The sequence below is a fragment of the Hyaena hyaena genome, unplaced genomic scaffold, assembly GCF_003009895.1.
Source record: "Hyaena hyaena isolate Hyena2069 unplaced genomic scaffold, ASM300989v1 scaffold_13, whole genome shotgun sequence".
Classification (NCBI taxonomy): Eukaryota; Metazoa; Chordata; class Mammalia; order Carnivora; family Hyaenidae; genus Hyaena; species Hyaena hyaena.
This window is the reverse complement of record NW_024080645.1, coordinates 363451-384394: the sequence shown is the minus strand read 5'-3', so window position 1 is coordinate 384394 and position 20944 is coordinate 363451. Positions and strand designations below refer to the sequence as shown.

Here is a 20944-nt window from a genome sequence, read left to right as displayed (position 1 = left end):
CCCCAACCCCAGTGACCCTAGTGGCTGTGCCCCTTCCCTAGATGAAGATGTTCCTCTTCTTCCATGACAATCCAAGGCCAGCCCCCGAGTATCTTGCTCCCTTCCCTTCCTCGGTTCAGTGGAGGCCGCAGCAAAATGGAGTGTTTCCTGTTTCTCTGACCATGCTTGGTTTTAAGTTAATCCCCTCCTCCTCTCCTTCCCTTTTGCTGACAATTCATTTGACGGGGTTTCCGATAGATCTGTGTCCCTATCTCCCGTTCTTTCCCCCTGCCCCCTTTCTAGCTCCCTCTCCGTTTCCCCTCCTAGTTTTGATCTTCTTTGGGGGTTTTGGTTTTTACTTTATTTTGCTTTTTTCTGTTTTTCTGTTCTTTTGTTTTTGTTTTTTATAGGTTTCAGAGAAATTATGTTGAATCCAATAAGCCTTCCCGGACATTCCAAGCCTCTTAACCATGGCATCTATGTTGAGGATGTCAGTGCTTATTTCAGCAAAGGACGTCATGGCTTTTAAAAAACTCCTTTTAAGCCTCCCTGTTTTGATGTCACCTTGGTAGGCTGGGCCCTCTGAGAGGTGGGAAGCTCTAGGCGCTGTTCTCTTTGGATCCGGGGATGCTAAGTAGAAACCGCATGAGCCACCGGTGCACCTGCACCCTTTACCACCACCGAGATGGGTGACTTCCCCCATCCGCCATTGGCAGGGTTACCCTTTCCCTCAGTCATCACTGTGCTCCTTTTTTCCCGGCCTCCGAGGCAGCTCCTGCCACCATCTTTAGAGCTGATAAAGAGAATTAAAAACCTGTGCACCAAGAACCATCTTTTAAACACACTAGCCATTCTCTTGCTTTACAAAAACAACCCAGCCAGCACGAGAAAGCCTGACTGAAGCCCAGCCGTGCTCCGGCCTCACTTACCCTGCCTGGAGAATGGGTCTCCCTAGGATACCGGGCTGTCCTCTTAATGACCTCATCGCCCTGCAGCCTCCAGCGGGGAAGAGCGGCTAAGCAGAGGTGGAGACCACGCGCTGAGAGAGGGGGAGCCAGGCCCAAGTGTTGGCACCAGATTAGGTCTCAGAGGAAAGAATGGAAACCAATCACTTTCTATCTATATATTTTTTGGTTTTTGGGTTTGTTTGTTTTGTTTTGTTTTGTTTTTTTTGGTGGAAAAAGCCAATACTTTTTTTGGACACCTTTTTCCCCTACCTTCCTCTTCTTTCTGGAATGGCTCACAGTGAGTGTGATACTAGAAAACTCCTTGGCCCCTAGATCTGCAGTCCTGACGAGCTTTGGCTGGAGGAGGCCTTGCCCATCAATTGGCCATCCTACCATGAGGGACCGAGGGAGTCAGGGGCCAAGGCCCTTCCTCTGAGTCCCTGATCCCAGGATTGGCTCTCTACCCCCACTTTCACTTACTCTTGACTCTGAGAACTTTTGGAACCCAATGGAATCACCATTTCAAGGCCAAGATGAACTGAAGGGGAAGAGATGGAAAAATTGGCTTCCTCCAGCCCCTCTCATGGCACCAGTGGAAGTGTCATCCTGTTCTCTGGTCAATATATGTGTTTACTTTGCTTGCTTTGACTCATGCCTTACTCCATGGCCACTCTCTCCCAAAGAGGGGGTTTGTTCCCCGCCTTACCCCCTGCCATTCTCAGCTTGACCCACTGGGGAGAGGGAGAGGGATGCCTTTCCCCAGCTCTGATAGGAAAGGTATTTTTGTAGAGCCTGAACCTCTCCCAGACTTGCCGCCACGTTGGCCTGGCTTGGGTACCTCCATTGCGGGAAGTCAGCACAGGCTGCCCCTTGAGGGGGTGGCAGAGAGCATGAAGCAGGGGGTCTCCCGTGGGGAGCTTCTTAGGACAAGATGGTGGTGGCTTTTAACCCCCTAAGTTTTGGGGCGGTGATGCACAGCAATAGAGAATAGATGCTCTGCCTTTGTCAAGACTCTTTGTCAAGAGTCCCACCGAAGGTTTTCCTTCATGGGTCCTATGGATGTGGTTCTTTGTGCCAGGTTCCCAGCCCGATCCTGCAGATGCCTCCCTGGGGTTTAAAATCACGAAGCTTTCCAGGTTCTTGGCCCGTGTCTGGGGTGGCCTCCCAGACACCGTAGCGTCCAGCGTATCACGTGGGGACTCAGATTTCCTCCAGGGCCTTGAGATGTGTGTTTTCCAGCCCCTGCTAGCTTCCTGACACCTTGCCCGTCCCCCCCCCCCCCACCCCAATGCTTCATGTCAGGCTCTTCCCCATCGTGTCCTGCTGACCCTCTGGGCCAGGGCCTCCTCCCGAGTGTGGCTTTAAGGAGTAAGCTTGAGGATGATGTTTTTTAATTATTGTAAATCATTACCTCATTTCCAGCCTGCCAGGCTCCATCCACCCCAGCATCTTTTATTCTGCCATTTTCTCACCTGTGCTATGACAATGGGGCGTTGTATTTCCACAGAGACTTATAGGAGTGTTCAGTGTATAGTTTCTTAATAAACACTTTATTTTCTAATGAAATGACTGCATCAGACCTCTTATTTGGCAATTCTGCAAAGAATATTAAAGACCCAGACATTCTCACATTTCCCCCCACGCCTATATTACTGTGACTCTTTTAAAGAAGCTCCATAGCTAAGTCCTGTTTACGAAAGTGTTTGCAATCTGTCACATTGGTTGTTTTCATTGAGACTCCTCCAGATAGGTCAAGTCCATCTAGTGAAGTGTTTCCTCATCCTATCAAGGAAGAATTAGAGACATAGAGAGGTTGAGTGATTCACCCAGGGTCACACAGTGCAAGAAGCAGAAGCAAGGTTCAAACTGGACTCCTCCAAACACTGCTCAGGCCACTCCTCGCCTCCTTGGTGGCCTTGGGGCTGTTTTGTTACCTGAGCAGCTGAGGTTTACCAGGATCCTTTCTTCAGAGCTGATGTGTAATTGGTTTGGGAAACAAAACTGAGGGGCCCTCGGACCAGTAAGTCAAAGGATATTCCCTCGCATGGAGCTAGTTTGTACCTTCCATGGCTCTTGAGGACATGACCTTGGCTAGAAGGGGACTGGGCTCCGGGCTTACAGGCCAGTCTGCTCACCATTCAGGGACACCCCATCCACACATCCACATGCACACCCTCAGGTGGGGCCGGACTCTCCATGGGGCTCCTGTAGGCTGCCGGGAGTGGGATGCAGGCATGGGGGTCCTACCCAGAGTAGAATGCACAAGTGAGCTGGGCACGGCCGTGTGCCCTGGGTTCCTGGCCCTGACACAGCTGGAAAGGGGTGTCCCATGCCTTCCCTAACTACAGCATCTTCCGTCTAGGAGGAGGGGCCTCTGTATGCAGGACACCTGGAGCAAGAGTGGAAGACAGGGGTGGAGGAAGTTTCCTGGGTGGGACTGGGCCTTCTACTGGGCCTCAGTAGGTGTTGTTGGAGCTCGCTTCCTTAGGTAACAGTGAGCCAGGGAGAGCAAGCGCAAGAGCTCAGGGCGGAAGTTCAACGGGGAAGTGGTCAGTCTAGGGTAGTGCTTTTTCTCCTGACCCTCATTGACTTAATCTCCTACTTAAATTGAGTCTGAGCTACCCCCGGCCTCCCCTCGAGTGGAAGTTTGTCTCCTCTCAAGTGGCCTGGGGAGGGCATTGCCCCGGCTCTGTGTTCTCTTGTCCTCGGTGGTTCTAGGGCTGGAATTGGGATGCCCGAGGGGTGAGACTCTCTTTGGGACCGTGGGGAGAACTTTGAATTTTAGCAAGAGGGAGATTTGACCTTTGCTTTGGTCTAGTGCATGGAGCTTTGGATCCTTGGGAGAGGAGGTGATGAATGGAAATGGCCCTTGAGAGGAGGGGAGGGACAGAACACAGCTCAGAGGGAGGGACCCCCCCAGCCCTGTGAAGGGAGGCCTCTTCCAATATGGCAGGAGGAACGAGGAAAGGTGGGGTGAGGGGTTTGGGGGCAGGGAAGGGCAGGAGGGCTTGTCTGGTGGCTTCTATTTTCCTGCGGAGTCCAAGGTCAGGCCTGGTGCTGTGAGTGATCTCTGAGGAGAGCTGAAAGGTGTGAGGAGCCAGGGAGAGCAGTGTTTAATGTCCGGGACTCTGTTTTCCATGTTTTCCTGTTGGGCCCGAAGTCCCCGGCATTTACTCCAGCGCCTGAGTCTCTGGGGCAATTAGAGCTGGTGCCGGGCAGACCTGGAGACCACAGCTCAGCCCAGAAGGATGCTGCCTGTATTGGCTTTGTGCAGGGAGGCTCCGGGGACCAGCAAGACCTTCTGGGCTTGGAATCTCGCCCAGAGGGTTTCACAGTGGTCTTCCTGGCCCTCGGCTTTTGGCCCTGCGGTTCAGGGCCACAGCTGACACGGGCCAGGAAGCCAGCATGTCTGCCAGGCACGAGATGGATTTTCATTCTGGAAGGGGTGTTGGAGGAGCGCTGGGTCTGAACCCTGCTCTCTGGAGCCTGGTGAGCGGGAGACTCGCTGTGTCCTTCAAGACCGTGGCGAAGACAGGGGTAGGGCCTTCCAGGGACATGCTCTAGAAAGGACCAGAGCCTTTCACAAGGGTAACATGGCCAGACCCTGGGACTGGTTCCCAAGCACCAATGAAGGGGCCCACCTGTGGGACGTTGACAACAGCCATGAAGTCCCTCGTGCAGACCCACTCCAAGCCAGGCACGTTTGACCCAGGAGGAAGCGGACCCTCAGAAAGTAACCAGCCCTGGTTTTCACAGCTTGTGACTGGAAGAACCAGGGCTGACGGGAGGTCTCCCAGACTTCACAGCATGCTCCACAGGGCAGTCTCTGGCTGCTTCTGGAAGGCTGCAGTCCTGGGGGGCTGTACAGCTACCCCTCCCGTGGAGAACAAGTCTTTCAGGGCTCTCCAAGGCTAGATGCCTTCCCCCCTAGCCTCCTTTGGGCACCACCCAAATACGGTGATTTTAAAGACTCCCCAGAAAAGGTCTTGCAATGTTTTCTTTTCATTCCATTCTAGCATTTTGTGACCCTGGGCACCTGAAAGTGTGGTCAGTCTCAGGTCTAAGGTGAATTATCTGGCTTGCAGTGGGCGAGATTCCCAGGCAGAGCATGGTGGCATCTTTGATGTTGGGTGGGGAGGGGGGCTTGTTGGGTGAGATGCCCTGTCCTCAGGATGGTGGGTGAGGCCACCCATGTTCGGGCAAGCATGAGCAGCTTCGGACAGGAAGGTGGCGGAAGGAAGGAAGATCCTTGCCTGACTCCTCCCGTCCATGCGTATTCGAACTTTCTTGTCGCATCGGAAAGACCTCCCAGTGTGTTGAAACCCAGCCACGCGCTTCTTACCCAGGAAAAGGACCAACGCTAATCAGGTGTAACGTGGAAGCCAAGAATCTGGCCTCTGGGTCTTCTCTCTTGCGTGGGATTTCCTTCCGCAGCCAAGCTCACAGCCACCACGCCCTCACCGCCACCTCTCAGCCACAGGTGTGACCTCCGCACGGATGCCACTGTGGCTAGATGCCTCTTCTGCCGGGGCCCGGTTTCCACAGGACAAGCCGAGGCATGAGTGGAGGCCCACGCATCTCCGACCCGGTAGTGGGGGGCAGGCAGGGGTTTGGTGGCACGGAGAGGCGACGAGAGTGGGTGGGTCGATGCAGGAGCATTCTGGTGCTGAGTCGTGCCAGACACGGATGAGGCAGGGGGCCTTCGTTCTTCAGTGTGCGAGGACTCTGAGCTCTGGGTAGACTCCTGCATTGCTGCCAGCGTGGTTCTGGAAGGGAGAGAGAAATGAGGGGAGGAGGGGGGAAGGTGATGGGGGGAAGTGATGCAGGGTGCCCTGGGGCCTCTCTGGGAAGGACAGGAATGGAGGGAAACTCTGATGTGTGGCAGTGGAGAAGGAGATGGGGCAGTAGGAACAGAAGAGCCATGGGGAGCCTGGTTTGCAACCAAATTGTCCATGGGGCTGGGGGTCACCCCCTCCCAATTCTTCCTGCTCGGTGGGTGGCACATCGAGGAGCCCGGGGGTCCCCTTGGAGTTGAAGCTCTGCTTGCACAGGTGATTTCTACATGGCGGACGAGGTCTGAGGTCACTCTGTACTTTTGTCCCCGCGCATCAGGACACTGCCCATCCATCACGAGAAATCTGGGTGGGGCTCAAGTGTTCCGTGTGCTCTGCGGTGGGGGACGGTGAGAGCCGGGGAGGAGGAGGAAGTGTCGGGACTGGCCTTGGAGGCGGCCCACTGGCAGCCCTCCACAAGGAACAGGCAGGAAGGGGGGTCTCTGAGGGTCCCGCATCCTGCGGGGACGTCCAGGATGCTGCGGGCTCCGATTCTGTGTCAGAGGCCTCCTGCCCAAGGCAAGGCTCAGTCCGGGCGGGTGCACTCCCGGAAGGAATTTGGGATTATCTGGGGGAGAGGGGAGAGCAGGATTCCCCAGGTCCCAGAGCACGGCCAGAGCTGTCGGGAGGTCCCGGCTGAGGGCTCTGGTGACCCTTCTCAAGCCGGGACACAGGAGACACACGAGCTCTCTGCAGGGTACCAGAGGCCACCCTGAGCTGCTCAGGGTCATGGTTTTCTCCCATGACCCTCTCTGCAAACAGGGGCTGCCAGAGGCCTCTCTGATGTAGAGAAAGTTAACTCTGGCTTGACTGAGAGCAGACAGAGGGGTACACGGTGTAATGGGAATGAGGCTTGGCTCTTCTGAGAGGCAGAGATGCTGAGCAACCCCACACCCCTCACCCCTGTCAGAGGGGTTCACACCCCACACCCCTGTCCGAGGGGTTCACACCCCCCGCCCCTGTCCGAGGGGTTCACACCCCACACCCCTGCCACAGTGGTTCACACCCCCGCCCCTGTCAGAGGGGTTCACACCCCACACCCCTGTCCGAGGGGTTCACACCCCCCGCCCCTGTCCGAGGGGTTCACACCCCACACCCCTGCTACAGTGGTTCACACCCCAGCCCCTGTCAGAGGGGTTCACACCCCCCACCCCTGTCCGAGGGGTTCACACCCCCAGCCCCTGTCAGAGGGGTTCACACCCCACACCCCTTTCAGAGCAGTTCACACCCCCAGCCCCTGTCATAGTGGTTCACACCCCACACCCTGGTCACAGCGGTTCACACCCCCCGCCCCGTCACAGCGGTTCACACCCCCCGCCCCGTCACAGCGGTTCACACCCCCCGCCCCTGCCACAGTGGTCACACCCCGCACCCCTGCCACAGTGGTTCACACCCCACGCCCCTGTCACAGCAGCATCAAGTGACATCTGCGGTTTTGAAGGGATGGTCAACACTCCCCACTCAGCAATGGAAAGGGTTTGAAGACCAAGGAGCAAGCCAGCCAAAGGTATGAATGAGTTCCAGGGGGTGCCGTCTGGTTTGTGGTTACATCACAGTTTGGGGGCAGAGCGTCAGGTCAGCTCGGATATTCCCTGCCCTCTCTGGGCCAAGCTGACTTCGGTAAGTAAAGCCTGAGTTCTTGGTGGCTAATAGTGACACCCAGCCTGTCTTCATGGCTGTCTTCCCTCCTCAGTTCCTGCTGCCCTCAGAGCTGTTACCATGGCAGCAATGTGAAGCCGGGTTCCGCCTTTGGGGACCTCCCTGGAACAATTGGCCTATCTCCCTTAAAAAGATACAGGCCTCCCTCCTTTGTCCCCAAGTTCATTCTGCAGCAAGAAGGGCAGGGACCTTTCCCTGGAAAGGTGACTTCATTGCTGTCAAATATGGGTGAGTGACACTTCCTTACAGAGCTCTGAAACCCCACCGCCTTTTACTCTGAAGCTTACACCAGCTTTGGTCTGTTTTGGTCCTTGGGATGTTGTTTTGAAATTGCAACACCGTGTGCTTTTTACTCTGCAAGGCTTGCGACGGCCTTTGGCCAAAGTCATGATATCCTGATTCCCACATGGACTTCTCGGGGGAAAGAGAGGGTGTGGGGCTGCGGGAAGGGGTCACAGGTGTCTAAAAAGAGAGGACGTGTCTGTAGCCTGTGATGTGGCTCTCCAATCCACTGCACAGGCCTGGGGAAGTATTTACCTCACACAGCCAAGGTTGTCGGGGTACCAGGAACACATCCCATTGGAAAGTCCTTGAGCTTGAAGTTGAGAAGGTTTAGATCCCTGACACAGGAAACCTCTGGACCTATAAGACTCCTCTCACTCCTAGTCTTTATCAGGCTGGACAAGCTGTCCCCAAGATCTGCCCTCTTGCTGCCAAAGTCAAGAATGGGCAAGTCTTAAAGCCTGTGTCCCATGGGCCAGCCAATGTGCGTGCTGCTCCCAGGCCCTCCTTTCAGACAGTCTTGGGAAGAGAGAAAATTCCAGAATGCAGGCTAGATGCTGAGTCCAGCCTGTCTATTCTATATACACCAAAGCGTTAGCCTTTTCTTGCTATTAGTTCTGAGAGAAAACTCACATAACAGAGAGCCTGAGGGGAAATCTCACAGCAATTTTTGTCATGAGCCACAGTGTCTACAAGTGCAGTCTGGCCAGGAGGTCACATCCAGGATCTGACTCTGACGGCTCTTATCTGAGGGCCACAGCTAAGGACCGAAGCCTTGCACTTCAGAGGAAGCCAGATGCCGTGCGGGCCAGTGAGAACTTGAGTCTGTTCTTTCCCACAGTCAGTGGGAGCAGAGAAGGCATCACAAATATAGAATGGATTCTGAGAATGTCCTTCTTGGGAGAATTTAAATTCTGAGTCCATGTTTGAATGACTCATGGAATCCTCCCATCTTTGTGGCTGTCAGTTTGGCATTTTTGCTACCATAACAGGCAGTTGCCACTAGTTACCTCTGATACCAAACAGCCAATCTCATCATGAAGAAGACCAGAATAACTCACTGTGCATTTTCAGGATGGTATTTTTGGCCACCTTAGTAGCTTTAGGGGGTCAGTCCCTTGACCATCTATTGTCTCGTGTGAATTGATGAGTTTTCTGGGCAAAGCTTCAGTTTCTGCAATATGGCTCTCTCATAATTTGAGTCCTCAACTTTCAGAGAAGCCTTTTCCTCTTACTCCAGTTATTACATAAACAATGTAATAAACAATGCTGTCAGGATCAAGTGCTCTCCTTTCCATTGGCTGCAACGATGCTTCCCTAAGAGCCCATCAAATAACTTTGGAGAATGTTGCATGGTATAGCCAAGCTCTTACACATTCACAACACACGTTAGGATGTTAAAGGCCCTGAGAAATCCTCCTTTAAATAAACCTTTAATTCTACCCCTTTCCCAATCTAATTGAACATAGACCTCTGTTAATACCTACCAATAGATTTACACACACACTTTAGGTAGCACCGGGTTATGGTGTGGTCAGAACTTCTTCTTTTAAAGCTTCTTTTAATCAACCACTGACCTTATATCTGGATGAATGACCACACTCCAATACCTTTGCTCAGCTGTTGACTCAGTCCCTACTTCTGCCTCTGCTCTGCATAGAGGCAGAAATGATTCTGGGAGCTGGTGGACAGGTACTCTTGTAAAGAGTGGCGAACCTTCACTGTGATATCTCGAAAGAAAATGGCATGTCATTTCATGTAAAAGTTTAAGACTTCAGCACTAACCCTGGCCACACTGCCAGGCTGGTGGAGTTGACACCATCTAGGGGTAGTACACAGAACTGAAGATCTGGGTTCCAATTTCAGTATTCCACTAGCAAAATGACTTGGGGTAAGTTACCTTTCCATGTTCCATATTTGTCTCTAAACTTGCTAACCCTCAGATAAAAGACTCTACCTAGACATATGCCATATCCCCATGAATCACTATTTTCTCCTGGTCGGGGACATCCTTTGGTTCTTGGGGTCACCTTTCTCTGCTGGGTGTCTTGGTGTATCACATATGAAGAATACTTTTGCCCCCTCCTGAAATGCCGGGGGGCTTGAAAGTAAGGACAGAAGTGAGAGAGAGAGAGAGATGGCTGAGAGAGATGGCTGCCCTTTTGCATGAGGGTTGGTGGATTTCTCCGGATGAGGAAGGAAGCAGTTGCTTGGGGGTTAATAGACCCTATCTGTCACAGTTGGACAGGGCCAAGAGGGAGTTCTCGGCAAGATTTTCCGACTTTGATCTCAAGAAGGCAGCTCTGCCTAACAAATAGTCTGAAATGTCAAAGAATAAATGTTAAAGCTTGAGGGGTCGTTCTCTGGGGAGTTGCCTGGGCTGGCTAGGGAGGGAGAGGAGGAGGGAGAGAGGGACACAGCAGAATCCTTCACATAAAGATTCCGACTTGGTTTTGTGATATTTAAGAAAAAAGAAAACTCTGAATTATTTATAGCACAGAAGATGGAAGCAGGCTATAGAGAAGTGGCCAGGCTTAAGATTGTGGTTCATGTTCCATTATTTATCTGCCCCAGCCTTGAACTGGTGAAACTTTCCTTGTTAGTGACATGCTATTGACCTCTCCTTGAATTATTTATTATTATTATTATTATTGCTATTGTTATTATTATCACTATTACTATTATTATATTAATTTTAAAAATTCAAGTCCTTTGACATGGGAGTTGGGGGGAGGCAATTTCTAGAAACAGTTGTTCCAAAAAGCAGGAGTTATCTCTTCCTCTTGAAGGATCTCAGCATGTCCTTCACCACCCCCTTCCACACCCAACAGCTTGTATAGTGCTCCTGTATTGATGTGAAGCATCTTGGTTTGAGCCTGGCTTCCAATTGGCCATGTTGGTATCATTTCATCATGGTGGATATTATCTCCTGATATGTTCCATTTGCAAAATGGAGGCAATTATCATTTGCCTTTTCTGGGTATGCTGGGGAAGTGAATGATGCTGTGTGTTCAGAACGCCTCAGTGCCTGGGTAGGGGTGGAGGGCAGAGAAAATAGCATCAATGTTATGTGAGGGGGGGGAAAGGAATTAAAGAAATTTAAAAAGGGAAAATCAGAAGTGATAGAAGGATTAGTGTTAAGGCTGGAAAGAATGAGGTCTTTCATCTGCTTATTTTGGACAGTGATGTTGTTTAGATGTTTAAAAAAGTGCTTCTGTTTGCTAATCACATCCTGATTCTATAGCATGGGTAATTGAAATCCATTGATAATCTCAGAATTGCAGTTAAATTAAAAATGACAAGCTTCAGATGCTCTCCCTTCTCTCTCCACAAATAATACAAATGCATTCTCAGTCCCTGTGCCTCTAATTGTTTTGCACATCTTGGACACTCTTGGAGATGCAAGCAAATGGAGCCAGTTTTTGACAGGTTGGGGACATTGAGGTGAAGTTAGTCCAAGTGCAAATCCATCTTCAGTAAGCCTCCAAAGAAGCGTGATTGCGTTTATTCTGTATTACTTTTATTGTAAATATTAATACTTCTGCTATTTTTTCTAGACTTGTTATTTTCCCCACCTAGAAGAACCTAGAGAACATTTTGCAGCTAAAATGTCACAGTGACACTCCTGTTATAAAACTCTGAAAATGTACTTATTTTTATACTCGGTAACTTACCCTACCTCTGAGAAAGGTCTTCAAAATATTTTTCCTCCACTGCCTGCTTTCGGGGACGTAGAAGTGTGACCAGCATTGTTGCTATAGGGTAGTGGCTCTCCGACTTCTTGGTCTTGGGACCCCTTTACAATCTTAAAAATTATGAGGACCCTAAAGAGCTTTTGCATATGTGGATGAGATCCATCTCCATTTATTGCAGTTGAAATCAGAAGTGAGCAAGATTTAAAGACACAAGCCCATGCACACATCCCAGTTAGCCATCTGGTGATGTCATCACACAGCAGGAAGGCATTGGAAAAACTCCACATATACCTGTAAGAGAATGAGAAGGGGGGGAAAATGCATAGACCATCTCAATAGACCTTAGTAGACCTTAGGCTTTAGACCTTCCAAGGAAAATAGTTTTAACACTTGGCTCTCCTGATAGGGTCCTGGGGCCACCAGGAGTGTCTGGACCACATTTTGAGACCTGCTGCTGTAGGGAAACTGAGGCACAAGCAGCTCCTCAAGTCTGGGTCCCTTTGTTGTCAGTGAATGATGCCAGTCATGCACTTTGCTCCAAGTATAGGGCTACCATCAGAACCCCATTTCTTCATGCAGATACCACTGATTATGCAGCTACTCAGTTGCTAGGAATATGGGAAATACACAAGAAGGACTTCATCTATTCTGAAGAAGACCGAGTGATGGATGTTTGCTTGCTCTGGAGAAGGAAAATGGGCTTGCTGTAGCAGTAAGCATGATGGGCTGATGGAAGAGACTCATCACGAAAAGGGCTTTAAAATCCTGATGGTAAAAAAGGGTGAAATGAATGGCATGGAATGAAGGGAATTTACAATCAGCACCTTGCAGGTCAGAAGTCCAACCATGTGCATCCTAAACCTCCAAGTGCATCACATTTGGATCTGTCTAAGGAACGTGTGGGGCTCAGCTGTGTTCTGCCAGGACCCATAGGGATGTCTGTTTAAGTTTAGAGACCCTGACCCTTCCCTCACACTCCTGACCTGGGCAGTTCTGGTAGAGGGAGATAAGACTGTGAAGTGCATAACATCTCAGAGACCCTTGGGTTAACTGTGCACATCTCAGGCAGTCCTGGGTGCTTGGTGCTGTTCTTTCAGTCTCTTGTCATTTGTACCTTCATACCCCGGATTTATCTTTCATACCACAGGGGCCAAGAACTGCTCTCAGCTTGTTCTGAGATGCCCTTTGGCACCAGTACTTGACAATCCTCCCCAGGAGAATAGGGCCTTTCAAGAATATTTCTGAGGTCATGAACAGATGGCTCATTGATTCGCCCTTCAAACACATACCGGGTGTCTGCTCAATGCCGTGCACTCTGCCACGTTTCCTACCTTCAAGAGCTTTGTAGTCTAGTGCAGTTGTTGTCAATGACTGGTAGTGACTTGTTGCCCAGGGGACACATGTGGAGACAGTTTGGGTTGTCACAACAGAAGCTAAATGTTACTGAGAGCCCCTAAAAGAAAGTTATGTGACCCAAAATGTCAGTAGTGCCAAGGTCAAGAAACCCAGTCTAATATAAAGATAGAAGGCTATCTCTTAGTCTTGGCGAAGAAGGACCCCATACTTTTCAGAGCCTTCCTATACAGCTGTCACAAGTCTAAGGGCCATGGGAAGTGACCTCCTGGAGCCTGGGCCTCACTCCCCTTCTAGGTGCAGTTGCCTAAACCAGAGTTGCTTAGCAAAAGCACTTCCATGCCATGCCACGTGCAGACCTCTGCATTGGTCTGTTCTCCTAAAGGTGGGTTGCACTGCGGGCGTGCATACTGCCAAGCCCAGGGGTGGGCCAAGGGGCTGGCTGCTGTTTAGGGTAGAGGGAAGTGTGGGTGTGGCATGGTTCAGGCTGGGTGGGGCCTTCGGCTGTGGGGAGGAGAAGGAGAGCAGGCTGGGGCCAAGTCTCTGGCGCAACATGTCCCAACTTCTAACTCCAAGGAGCCCGAGACACCTAAATTCTTACCTTGCCCTTCAGATCATTCTGAAAATAACATTTAACAGGGTAGGAGGATAGGATGTACTATATTTAACAGTGTGCTGGCTTGACTTACAACTTTCAAATCTGCAAATGTGTGAGATACGGGCTTCCAGTAATTCTCTTGTTCCTCGTCCTGCAAATGTAAGGGGCAGGCCTGGTGCAGACTAGTGAGTAATTATGAAGCAATATGATGGGATTATGCACCAGGTAAGCATAGAGGGAGGACACTTCATTTTTAAGTACAGCTCTTTAAAAATACTGAATCATGACATCTGTTTGCAGCTGTATAAATAGAAATGGCAGTTCAAGGAACCCCACAATAAGGGTGTTGAGTTGAGACTTCCAATGTCCCATTGTCTAAAGAGATGTCCCTCCCTTCGAGCCCTGGGAAGCCTGATCCTGTTGCCACAGGGTCTTTGGAAGGAACCTCAGGCTGTTGGAGGTCGACCTTCTGCTTGCTGGGCCATCCGCACGCTGGGGCAGTGCTCATGCGCTGTCATCCCCTTGTCAGGTTGCCATGGAGACCGATCTTGAGGTCCTCCAATTGATTGGTTATTTTGGGGGGATCTGCAGTTCTCTAGATGCTGTGACCAGCACTATACAGGAGAGAGAAAGGCTGCCCCCCCATTTTGCATTATTGAGAGGGTATCATTCTCTAACAGAGGGGTAAAGACCCAGGAGAAATTGAAAAGGAAGGATATATTTTTTTCTTCTAATAACACTGTGGGGTTTTTTTCTGATTACAAAAGTAATTTATATTCAGAGTAGGAAATTTGTTGAAATACAGAAAAGCACACAAACACATAAATTATCCACCATCCCATCATCCAGAGACAACACTGTTAACAGTTTAGCTTTGTGCCGTCTAATCTTTTTTATGTACTTATTTAATTATTTAATGGAATCAAATCATTCTCTGTGCATGCGTGTGCACATGCATTATTTGCTACTTTCTGTTTTATAAGATGGTGCATGCCAGTTACACAATATTTTGCAATATGAACATTTTGTATAGGCTATATATTCACATGGTTCCTAACACACACACACACACACACACACACACACACACAGAGGCACTAAGGTACATGAATATTCACAATAGCACTTTTAAAAATCCCTAAAAGGTAGAAACAACCCAAATACCTCTGAACTGGGAAATGGACAAACAAAATGTGGCATATATGTAGAATGGAATATTATGCAGCATTAAAAACTAATGAAGTCTGGGGCACCTGGGTGGCTCAGTGGGTTAAACATCCGACTTCGGCTCAGGTCATGATCTCATGGCTCATGAGTTCAAGCCCCACATCAGGCTCTGTGCTGACAGCTCAGAGCCTGGAGCTTGCTTTGGATTCTGTCTCTCTCTCTCTCTCTCTCTCTCTCTTTCTCTCTGCCTCTCCCCCATGCACACTGTCTCTCTCTCTCTCTCTCAAAAATAAGTAAACGTTAAAAAAACTTAAAAACCCAATACATATATCTTAATAATATTGAGATAATATCTCAATAAAGTTTATATATATAAATTTTATTTTACATCTCCATGCCAATATGTTTATATATATCAGTACCTATTGGACTATCTGATGGTGAGAATTCTCCTTCCTACACCTGTCCTTCACCTGTAGGCTTTTCCTACTATAGCCATCACCACATAGGTAACCACTGTGTGTCCTTATCAATCATATATGAACAACTCTCTATAAACAACTATGAAATAAGTTCTTGTTTTCCTGCATATTTGCAATATATCATACATATTATTCTACACTTTTTAGTTTTCCCCTGCCAGTTTCTTGAAGCTCTTAGATAACTTTCTTATTCTTTTTTTTTTAGAAATAAATACTATTCCATTGTATTGGTGTATCAGATTTATTTAATTTCTTCACAGTATTTTATAAGTAACTGCACTGATTTGAACCTAAATATGATATTAATACAGGGCCAAATAATCCCCTTAGGCTATTGGATCTATCTGTTTTGTGTATGTAACCTATATGGGTTTATACCAATGTGTACTGTCAATTGTAAAATATGAGAATGGGGTTCCCCACCACCTCAATACATAGAGGGGTCATAGCTTGATTTTTAATGGCTGGATAATGTTTCACTTTGTGGATATACCATATTTATTTCATTTATCCCCTATATTTGGAAGCTAGGATTCTTTTGTTTTATTTATTCAATTCTTATGAATAACAGAGAACGTGTTTCAGAACCTTTGGTAGTAGGAAGGTTGAGAGGAAGGGGGAAGGCAGCCCTCCACCAGAGCACTGTGTGTCATGGCATCACTGCCTCACAGCCCGTTGCAGACACCCCTGGGTATTTATGTACCCAGCCGGTACCCAGCGAATGATCTTTACAGACACCTGTCTTCTTGTAACAGAGTTGACATTGGAAAAGCCATCTCCTGAAACACGATGGCTTAAAATCCCAGGATGCAAATTTACTGAACGCAGGGGTCATTACTTTTTCCCAGTGCTGCCTAAATTCCCATCATGCTCTTCCCCCAAATGCTCTTCCACTCAGAGCCTTACCAACTTTTAGGGCTGGGGGTTCTGAGCTGCACAGTTCAGAAATGTTAATGAGATTCTGAGTGAAGCTTCTAATCTCATATGTCGTACAGATGGCTAACCAAGCGTGGCACCTTGACTTTCTCAAGGTCAGGGTGAGGGTTGGGAGGCAGTACCCATGTATCCTGACCTCCTGCCCTGGCCTTTAAGCAGGCGGCCTCCTGGGAACACGCTGAGTGGGACATGACAGTAGAGATTGAAAGAGGCTGTAAAAAGGCCACAGACAGTTCAGAGCGAGGCATTTCCAGCCAGCCAACCCATTGATCTGGGCAGTAGGCAGAGGAGGGGCCCAAATTGGAGAGAAGTCAAAGCGCTGGACCAAATTCAAGGAAATAGCAACAGGAAATATGAAGGGGAGGAGATTGGTCATGATAGTATCAAAATCTGCAGCTTTTTCGCTCAAACGGTAGCTGTTGCCTCTCGTAGGTCTCAGTGGTGACAGTGAAGCCCACACTGGGCTTCCAGCATGCCATCTCCTCTTTCTCTAAAAGAGTCCTTAGTGTCCCTCAAGGGGTGGGCATGGGATGGAAACTGACAAGTAGGAGAAATTTGCCCTCCCTTCTTCTGAGTTCCTGGGCTCTTGTCTGCTGGTGATGAGGCCCTAGGGGCAGGGATGGTCCGTGGACAGTACAGCAGGTGATAAAGAAGAGATACAAATATGTGGGGGCACAGACAAGCATAATGGGGTGGTGATTAAGGATCAAGATCTGGTAGCAACAGGGAAGGGCAAAAACAACCCAAAAACCTGGGCTTGGGAGGAGCGTTGAAGTCAAACCAACAAGTGCAATTAGGTTTGTGTCACTTCCTACAGCCCAAGCAAGCTGTTCATTGGTCATCTGTCAGAGGTGGCTGCCAGGATGCCGTGTGGATTCCAGGATCCCTGGGTATTGGTGCTTTCTATCTGCCAGGCTGAGGGAGGGACAGTGGGCTCCAGCCCTGGATGCCCGCTCAGGCATGTGTGGCCCACCATATGAGGCTCTCTGGCATCCTTCTGGAAGCCAGGGTAGCTGGGAATCAAGGAAATACAGGATGGGAAGGAATTTGGAGAGACTTCAAGCCCCCAACCTGCAATGGGATTGCAGAGAAGCAGTTGCAGGCAGTTGGAGCAGGAGTTAGCTGTTGATGGCCAGGCCAGAGGGAGGCCAGTGGCCATTCATCGCCCGTTCTGTCTAGCCATGCCCTTGGCAGGACCTGCCCCCGTCGCGGAAGCGTGGGCTCTCGGGGTGCTGCGGCGACACACCCAGGAGGTGACCCTGCTGTTGCAGCCACTTTGAACCTGGTTTGCCTCCCGCCCGCCTAACTTCTCCCTCCCCTTCCTCAGTATCTACTACCACTGGCTGCCAGTCTGCAAATCTGCTAATGCTTCAGAGCCCGGCACGGCGGGTGCTTGATAAATAGTTGTTCCTTTTTCCAAAGTTCTTCGTGAAGGCATTAATTAAATACTCCTTTCCTTTTTAAAGCTCTCTCAGCAAAGAGTGCTTTCAGTTTCCCGGAAGTCCACCCATACAACCGCCTAAGATTTCTTCTGCCCCAGTGACACACGCTACCTTAATGATGTTCAGTGATTTAGTGAATGAAGTTATTTAATGATGGAAATGTCATGCAGAGGGCAGGGCTATGTATCAGGCTTGCAAAGATGATTCAAATGGGGTTGCAGCTTCATAGAAAGGTGGCTGTGCATGGTGCAGTCATACATGACCTGGTAACAAATGTGTGTATGTTTGGGATCATGTCTGATAGGATAAGTGAGCACCCTCTTCGTTCTTAGCAAGACGGCTAAGGGTGAGAGAGCTCAGGTAAGCTTTGGTCAGACTGTGAAGGGCTTTGGAGGTTCATCAGCATTGAACAAGGGCTAAGAAAAAGCTATTCGATTTGGGCATTGGAGATCACTGTGAAACTGTGACAGGTGGGTCTCAGGGTGAGTTGGTAGGGGTGCAAAGCCTTGAGAAATGAGTCAGCAGATGAAGAATGGTAGACGGCATGAGCAGTGAACTGCCCATGAGTAATGAAGGGTAACACGAGAGAAACTTCCAGGGAGGTAGATAGGGTCCCTAACCACTTTTTATTAGTATGGGGGCATGCTTTTTATTTTAGAATGCTTTTATTAGGATGAGGGGAACCTTATCCTTTAGATTAGAGGTCAGCAGGAAGGAGAAACATAAAGGACTAAACAGGGATAAATACTAGTTGGGCAACGTTCAAAAAGTAAATGGAAAAAGCTGAGGACAAAACTTGGGTAGAGGTGTTAGCCTTGGAATAAAGAACTCCATCTAAGACCAGAGGGAAAACTAAAAATGAAGGAAGTAAAACTGAAGAGAAGCATCTGAGGGAATTTCTATTTTCTTAGCGAGGTAGAGAACAAAGGCATTCAGGAGTGAGTTGGTTTATGGTGGGGTCGTTTTTCTGTTGTCCCCTTGGAAGCAAGCCCTGGGTCACTCTTGTTGGAAAGGGACCCAGATATTGATGAACGTTAATTCATAAGGGAGGCAAACACTACCTGTTTTCACTGCAGTGAGTTTTGGCTGATCTCAATTTCTCTGCCCTTTTGATTTTGCCTGCATCAAAGCCAAATTTTGGGTCTGCTCTTCACTTTGCCTAGAGGGCTGCAGCCAGGGAGACACAGCAGGCTACCTCCTTCATCCTTTCCCACCCTACTGGGGGCTTGACTTGGCCCCATACAAGAATCCCCCACCCCCAGGTGTCCAGACCCAGAGATTGAGCGAGTCCCCACCTTGCCTGTTCCTAGCTGTTACCCTTTAAAAGGTTTATAGCACCCACCTAATTGCAATGTAATTAAGGACTTTCAAGTTAAAGAAATGGCCCTTTTTGTTGGTGTCAGTGGTTTAATGAGTTAATGCTGTGATCAAGCGCGAGCCTGGATATAGAGTCTTAGGTTGAGGAGAAGGTTGGATTTCAGGAGAGATGGAGAACTCGAGGTTCTGATTTTCAATAATGTTGACATTCATGAGTTCGCTCATGGGATGTATGCAACTCAGAGCTGTGATTTCCTTCCTGCTGGCCCTGCCCTGATTTAATAACTAGCATGTCTGTCTGGGTTTCAGAATTCAGTTCTGCTGAAGCAGCAGCCACCTTGCCTGGTGCTCTATCTCCAGTCCTCCCTTAGTATTTTCATAGTCACAGGAGCCCAGGTAATAACGATGACAAAGTGGTGCCACCAAGGCACCCACTGATCTATTCAACTAATAGGTGTTGAGCTACTGGGGTACAGTATTGATGGAGGCCACAAGGAGTCTTAGCTTTTGCAGAGATGGCTTTCTACTGGGGAGCCCAGATGATAAGCAGATAGATAAATAAGTCAGTAAGACCATTTTCCAGTGGCAATCATATTACTCTGTGCATGAAAATTAAAACAATGTCCCAAGATGGAAGTGGCCCCTTTCAGTTGAATGGCTACAGAGTGGGCATTCAGGGACAAGTAGTGGCTGCTTTCAGGCTCTAAAGTGTCATCTAGCTTGAAATGTGTGAGGTGAGAAGGAAGGGCAGGAGAGGACGGTGAGGGGGGTGAGTGGGTGCGGGAGAAGGGTTGGTGATGAGATCAGGGGGTAGGCAGGATCAGATCCCATAAGCAATGATAAAGCAAGCTTGCCTTTCATTCTAAACTCAGATTTGATGTAGGGGAGGGACATGAAGTTTCCTTCTTTGCTCTGCATGAAAGATGACCCTGGCTGGCGAACCATGTCCAGAGTGGGAGGTTTGGGATGGGAGTGAGGGGAAGGGGGAGAAGGGAAGCTCAGGTAGGAGCCCGTTGCCTGGGTGAGAGACCATCATGGCTTGGATGAGGGTGGCGGTGTCAGGATGGGAAGAAGGGATCTACTGGGGATGGGGACAGATTTAAGACACGTTTGGCATTTGCTTTCGACAGGATTTTTTGATGGGCATTGGTGGTATGTGGGAAAGAGCCATCAAGGAAAACCCGTGGATTAGGGGCTTGTGTCACGGAGTGAAAAGGAGTTCCATTTATAACAAGAAGGCCCTGGAAAGGGCAGGTACAGGGGTAAAAAGTGTGACTTCTCTTTGGCTGTGCCACACATGAACAACCAAGCAGAGAGCACGGGGAGGGATTTGGACAATGAGGTTGACTTCACAAATGAGGTTGTTGGAGCCTCACCCCACATATTCATTCCACCCATGTGTCCAAGGGTGTCTGGTGGTGGGGCAGCTCAGACTGTCTTCTGGTGAAACCTTCAGAGTCCCTGCTTTCACCAGCTTGGGTGACATTACAAGATTTGTGTGGACCACTGATCTTCTGAATCGTCATCCCCAATATGTGAAACATGCCTTTGGTTAAATGCTTTATGCTCAGAACATCATGCATGTGTGCACTTTGCATGCAGAGAATGGCTTTTGCAATAGTTTTGTTATTGTGTGATAGCAACACAAATTAGGAAATATTGAATCTTAGACGTTTCTGTTCTGCAAAGTCCTCCAGCCTCCCTGCCGACAGGCCACACCTATGCCACAAGGCTCCCCTTTCTTCTTTCTCAAGGTGTCCGCCCGGGGAAGTCCAGTCACCACACTTCCATGTCCAGAGCAGTGTCGTTACCTCCTTGCTCAATATGGAGACTGTTTCTACATTTACATAGGTGAATTCATGTGCTCTTCTGAGCGATGGGCCATCTACTTCCAGTCCAACCTTTGCTAAAAGATAGGCCGTCTACTTCCAGTCCAATCTCCAGCAGGACGGAGAAGTAGTACGAGCTTCTGATGTTTCTGTCTTCTTTCATAGTCTCTGAGAGGCAGAGGAAGCAGGAAGATGTATTTCTCACTCATATGAAGTATGTCACCCCTCCTGAAAGGATAGAAAGACTGCATTTAGATTAGATGTGAATATGTATTTCCTCAGGTTCCTATGCTAACCTAGTAGTGACATTGCCACTCCCATTTCCTGAGAGCTCCTTTTGTTCGAGCCTGCTTTCCATACATGATCTCATTAAATCTTACAGCAGTACCATGGTACAAGTACTCTTATTAGCCCAGTTCACAGATG

General features: G+C 49.1%; 2 protein-coding genes across 4 annotated transcripts in view; both read left to right on the top strand.

Moving 5' to 3' along the window:
* NTRK3 (neurotrophic receptor tyrosine kinase 3) overlaps positions 1–1145 on the top strand; it is a 292308-nt gene extending 291163 nt beyond the window's left edge. For all 3 annotated transcript variants that reach the window (XM_039217016.1, XM_039217007.1, XM_039217000.1), the window contains one exon: positions 390–1145. In XM_039217016.1, the coding sequence (XP_039072947.1) occupies positions 390–508 (119 nt within the window). In that variant the 3' untranslated portion in view covers positions 509–1145. The remainder of the gene's footprint in view (positions 1–389) is intronic.
* A 6463-nt stretch (positions 1146–7608) lies between these two features.
* Positions 7609–20944, top strand: part of LOC120220052 (NT-3 growth factor receptor) — an 88762-nt gene continuing 75426 nt past the window's right edge. The window contains exon 1 of the mRNA XM_039217027.1: positions 7609–7645. Within this exon, the coding sequence (XP_039072958.1) occupies positions 7642–7645 (4 nt within the window). The 5' untranslated portion in view covers positions 7609–7641. The remainder of the gene's footprint in view (positions 7646–20944) is intronic.